Consider the following 6,115-nt stretch of genomic DNA (forward strand, 5'->3'; position numbering starts at 1 on the left):
TTCATTTCCTGATGCCACTTAAGTTGGGGTATGATCATGCTATGCAATACTAAATAACTGGATGAAAACGGCAATCAACCATCCTTAGAGCTGGCAACCTGTTTGGTCCAGTGTAACTCACTCTTCAAGATAGCTTCCAGAAAGCTGTGTATATAAAATTAACTGAATGTAGATGGAAGTTCTTAGATTTTTATAATACCAAACTCTCATTTTTTATGCCTTTCCTTGTATTTCTTTTTGTTTTACAATATATGTCTTTGACCTGTCGTTGCTGTGATGATGTGTCTGTCTTTATCTCTACGTATTTATCTTTTTTACTTTATCACAGGGAGTGATGTAAAGCATTACAGTTTGTACATAGGTTACACAATTGGATCACTTTTAAAAATGCTTACCTTGATTAGAACGTTCATAGAAAATAATCCCACCTCTTTCCGGAATCCACACACTCTAGTTGTTGGTAATATTTGAAAATGAAATCAGCAAAAGGAAAAGGAAACTGTTGGCCACTGGATTTTAGAGTTCTGATTCCAACTGACTCTGCATAGACAGTGAATTTTCAGAGGACTTGTAAAGTTGGTCTGGTAATTTCAAGCATCTTTAGGGCAAGAGTTCAACACTGTAACAGAATAATGGTGATTGAATGGTGTCTGACTGAGTATTTGTTTGACTACCATAAAAAGGACCAGGGTAGCCTTCACAAATATAATGGATTAGGTAGAGTACAGAGCAAAACTTCCAAAATATGTAGAGTCAGCGCTGTAAGTGATATTTTTAATATAATTTAATCCTCTGTATAAGTACATTCTAGATCACGAATTCCAATATCTGAATGTATTTTAGAGATTATCTTGCTTTATATTCTATTGCATGTGAGGTATGTACAATTGTGTAGAATTTTGAGATATATGTTTCAAATAATCTCTCTGCCTCTGTCTGCTTCTCTTTCTTATTCTTTCTGATCATGCTCCAGTATTTCCCTCATTCTCATTTTCTCTAATGTACATGTATTCTTATAGTACTTTAAATCTTATGAAACTCAGTCTGAAACAGACCTTTCATACCCAAGAATGATGGGAACACAAGGCCTATTATTTGATTTTTCTTACATTAAATATCAATGATATAACTTTTTGTGATAATGTGGAACTACATTGGTATAAGATATGTCCATCTCAATGAGTACATCATTTCGGAAAACAATTGCATATAAAAATCCCATGACTGTGTCTTTTATCATGATAGATTCACCTCTTCCTCTCTCCTTTTCTTTTAAAGACACCTTCTAAAAATTTCTAAATGCTTGGTCTTGATAGGAACCATGTGCTAGCAAGGCTGGAAGAGAAAAATGCAAGCTCCCTCACTGGGTTTATCCTGCTGGCTTTCTCTGACAGGCCTCAACTGGAGCTGGTCCTCTTTGTGGTTCTTTTGATCTTCTATATCTTCACTTTGCTGGGAAACACAACCATCATTGCATTGTCCCACCTGGACCCACATCTTCACACCCCTATGTACTTTTTCCTCTCCAACCTCAGCTTTCTGGACCTGTGTTACACTACCAGCATTGTTCCCCAGCTCCTGGTCACTCTCAGGGGAATAAACAAATCTATCTCCTTTGGTGGTTGTGTAGTTCAGCTGTATATCTCTCTAGGATTGGGAGGCACTGAATGCATTCTCTTAGGAGTTATGGCATTTGACCGTTATGTAGCTGTTTGCAGGCCCCTTCATTACACAGTAATCATGTCTCCCCATCTCTGTGCCCTGATGGCTTCTGCTTCATGGTTCATTGGTTTTGACAACTCCTTATTCCAAACGGTACTCATCTTCTTTTTACTGCTTTGTGGGAGAAATAAAATAGACCACTTTTTCTGTGAAGTACCTGCATTGCTCAAGCTTGCCTGTGTTGACACCAGTATCAATGAGTCGGAGATCTTCTTTGTAGTTGTCTTCATACTTCTCATACCAGTTGCATTTATCATGTTCTCCTATGGTGGGATTGTCAGGGCCATCTTAAGGATAAAGTCTGCAGCAGGGCAGAGAAAAGCATTTGGGACATGTGGATCCCACCTCACAGTGGTCACTCTCTTCTATGGCACAGCCATCTATGCTTATCTCCAGCCAAACAACAACTACTCTCAGGATCAGGGCATGTTCATAGCTCTCTTCTACACCATCGTTACTCCCATGATCAACCCCCTCATATATAGTCTGCGGAACAAGGATGTGAAGGGAGCAATGAAGAATGTTCTTTGGAATGGTCATGACTCCAGATAACTGGGCGAGGAAAACAGTTTAATGGAAGGTCTTTGAATACCAGAGCCCTTAAGATGTTTTTGTCTTCCATGTGTCAGCTAAAATTTTCCCTAACAACTCTCAAGGGAATTTTCTTACCTCCTTGTCCTATGAAAAACGTGTGTTCAAATCAACATTCATAGATTCATTCCAGCTTCCAGAGATGGTGATTCAGTGTCTCTAGAACATCTGTGTTATATTTATTATTTTTAAAAGCTCTATGAAGTTTTCTTATTTGCAACCCCATTTGGAAACATTATTCTGCTTCTCTTGCAAAAAGACATTTAAGTACATACTGTAAAGACACAGCCAAATAAGAGCATAAAACCACTGAAACACTGTAAGAAATATTAACTTGTTAGCATTTTCTAGCAGTTGCTGGAGGGATATCACTTAGTCTGGCATTTTGATCGTGGTTCTACTACAAAGTCCATAGGTTGACTACATTAGAGGTTTTTCACAGAAGTAGGTGGGGGAAGCTGTAAGAAAAACAAACTTTAAGTTCAAAGAAAGAGTTGCTAACATCAATCCTGATAAAGTCATTCTGAAGTTAGTCCATATAGTGAACTCACCGCCGTTGCAGCCATATTATGCAGCAGTCATTTCATAGAAGGCTGTACACAGGATCACTGGGTGAGGGAGTGATACGATGTTGCCGGTGACAATGGTAGCCATTAGCTGGTAGTGCTTACCTATAATTTGGTACATAGCCATAAAAAACATGGATGTGAGGTACGGATGTTGATTATATTAAATTTGTGAGCCCCATTCTGTTTTTTAAATCTGACTTGGGGGGATGTTATCATATATGAATAGCACGTGACCCAAGTTCTATTTCATATTATACATATTTTACTTCCAGTAATGCAGCAAAATTTCCAAAGGGTAAAAATACGTTTAAATTTCTCTCTTCTTACCATTTTATAAAATTCTTTGATTCAGGCATCTATTGCTCATGGCATTTGTATCTCACATCTGGCAAAACTCCACATAATTTGAATTGGTGACATACTCTACAGATATAAGTAGTGGCCCCTTATTCCCAGGAAACCTCATGTTTTGTGGAAGCTTACTCAGATTCATCAGGAGGAAATTGAAAGAATAATGTGCGTATTAATTTTTAAAAATCTCTATGTACCTAAACTTTATAAACAGGCATCTCGTGAAATACTCATCATTCAATTCTGAATTATGTAGCAAGTATAAACATTCCAGAAAAATTGAATCTGACATTCTAGCCCTCAGATCCCCTTCAAAGCTCAGTTTTCAGTGTAAATTTGTTTTGGGATATGAATCCTAGTGTTTGTATATCTTTAATGTCATGCACAGTGTATTTTTCTGTGGAGGTTATAACTTTGACAGTGGTATCATCACAGAAATGTTTATGATTTTTAGTAGATTTTTCCAAGATGTAGTACAGTGCAGATAAGTACATGTGTGTCTCTGGGTGGAGACATATGTAAAAACTTATTATATAGTCTCTTGTCCTGACAACTACCTGCATCCTCCCGGGCCTTGAACCCCCTCAGTTGGTCATGCTCATGAGAATTGATCTTGCATGAGACACAGGTTGGCGAGGCAGAAATTACAGCTAAGAGAAATTATACACACGGTCAAGATTCTATCTATATCCTTAATAGCATCCCAGCATTCACACTTGAAGTCAACACTTGGGAAACCATATATTTTGGCACCATAGTAATTCTTAATGTATACCAGTATGAAAACAGTTTTGGAATACTGTTTACACCCAGTGGTGACAAATTTCCCACTCTCTGTTATTACTCAACAGCACCTTGATAAGTAGACCCAAATGGTCACTTTCAAATCCTTTAAATGAACTTTCTTTGCTGCAGAAAACTTTAAGGTCTCCTGAAGCCACTGATATAAGAAAATTTTTATCCATTGAAGTATATGGGGAAGCCATTCAGGTTTGAGCTTATCTCACCTGAATTTTATTTGAACCAAAGAAGCCTGACTTTTGGCCTGTCAAATGTGTATGGTACGTCTGCTTTAATCATTACCTAAAAGCAAAATATTGTACTCTTTTGAAGATAAGAATTAAGGTCTCCCTTCTAATGACACCAGCACTCTTTGAAGGTAAGTATCCCTTCCCATAATGCCACGGTCATGCTGACCCGCTGTGTACGTGCTAATCTGTCACAAACATCTCCTTGAACCCTTGCAGCAATGAACCCTTGTCATGTTTGATGTATGTATCTTTGCTTTGAAAAGATATATATCTGAGCTAAAAATCACTCTTCTCCAGGCCCTTTGCTTCCCCTGTGACGGCTGAGACTCCCAGGATATAGTTGTTGGTTTGTTTCAAATAAAACTCTTTTCTTTTCTTTTGCATTGAAATAATTATTGGTTATTTGCGTCGACACTACAGAGACTATTGTTCTGGCTGAAAAACTACTTCTGTGCTCTTAATGACACACAAAATGCTGCCACCAAATCTATTTATTTCCTTTAAGTAAACACATGAATCGCACTTGAATAGTTACATTACTTGGAAATGAATTACCAATAATAAAGATCTCTAAGCCCCGTGAAAATATTAAAAAAAAAATAATTGAACAAGAGACCAAACACAAGTTCAGTATTGTGCTGTGACATTTTTCAAATGGGATCGAAGAACTCTACCTTCTCATGCTCTCCATGCTTTGTCTGTAACAGACTACAGGATTGTGTCAATGGCCCCCAAAATTATTTGGACTGTTTCCTTTTGAATTCTCACCAACAACTGTGGTAAGGCAGTAGTGATAGTACCCAGGGCTAGGCTAAATTTTTTTGTCCCATCTGTGTTGAGCATCTGGAGTTCCCGACTATCATTATGCCCTAGAGCAATTCATGGATTTTTCCAGGCCTTGCGTCCTCTGAGCGACAGGGCACACCACTGGCTCAAGTGGTGAGTGATCTCAGAGACCCCAAATGTGAGTCAAACTCACAAGAAACACATTTTCTTTTGAGTATCATCACTTAAAGTGAATTCTGTTTTAAAATTTTTTTATTGAGATAACATCACTTTATAACAGTATATAAATTTCAGATGTACTTCATATTTTGATTTCTTATAGATTATATCATGTTCACCACCCAAATACTAATTACCATCCATCACCATACACATGTGCCTAATCACCCTTTTCACTCTCCTCCTTCCCCACTTCCCCTTTGGGAACCACCAATCCAATCTCTGTCTCTATGTATTTGTTTTTTGTTGTTTTTAATCCTCTACTTATAAGTGAGGTCGTGAGTATTTGACTTTCTCCCTATGACTTATTTGGCTTAGCATAATACCCTCATGGTCCATCCGTGTTGTCACAAATGGCAAGATTTCATCTTTTTTACGGCTGAATAGGATTCTACTGTGTATATATACCACATCTTCCTTATCTTTATCTCTTGATGAGCACGAAGGTTTCTTCCAAATCTTGGCTATTGTGAATAATGCTGCAATGAACATAGGGGTGAACGTATCTTTACACATTCATGTTTTCACGTATTTGGATAAACACTCAGCAGTGGAATAGCTGGATCTTATGGTAGTTCTATTCTTAAGCTTTTGAGGAATCTCCATACTGTTTTCCATAGTGGCTGCACCAGTTTGCACTCCCACCAGCAGTGTGTGAGACTTCCCTTCTCTCCACATCCTCTCCAACAAACGTTGTTTCTTGTCTTGTTAATTATAGTCATTCTGATGGGCATGAGATTATATCTCATTGTAGTTTTGATTTTCACTTCCCTTATAATTTAAATTAGTGATGTTGGACATCTTTTCATGTGCCTGTTGGCCATCTGTATATCTTTGGAAAAATGT

General features: G+C 37.7%; 1 protein-coding gene across 1 annotated transcript; it reads left to right on the forward strand.

Moving 5' to 3' along the window:
• The first annotated feature begins 1,299 nt into the window (after nt 1-1,299).
• Nucleotides 1,300-2,274, forward strand: LOC139046012 (putative olfactory receptor 2B8). Its single transcript, XM_070516775.1, has one exon. The coding sequence runs from the start codon at nt 1,300-1,302 to the stop codon at nt 2,272-2,274; it is 975 nt and encodes a 324-aa protein (XP_070372876.1).
• Nucleotides 2,275-6,115: the final 3,841 nt, after the last annotated feature.

This window comes from Equus asinus, chromosome 8 (assembly GCF_041296235.1).
Source record: "Equus asinus isolate D_3611 breed Donkey chromosome 8, EquAss-T2T_v2, whole genome shotgun sequence".
Taxonomy (NCBI): Eukaryota; Metazoa; Chordata; class Mammalia; order Perissodactyla; family Equidae; genus Equus; species Equus asinus.

What these genes read in the sequence shown, in the direction of transcription:
- LOC139046012 (XM_070516775.1), top strand. Translation starts at nt 1,300, where the DNA reads ATGCTTGGTCTTGATAGGAACCATGTGCTAGCAAGGCTGGAAGAGAAA.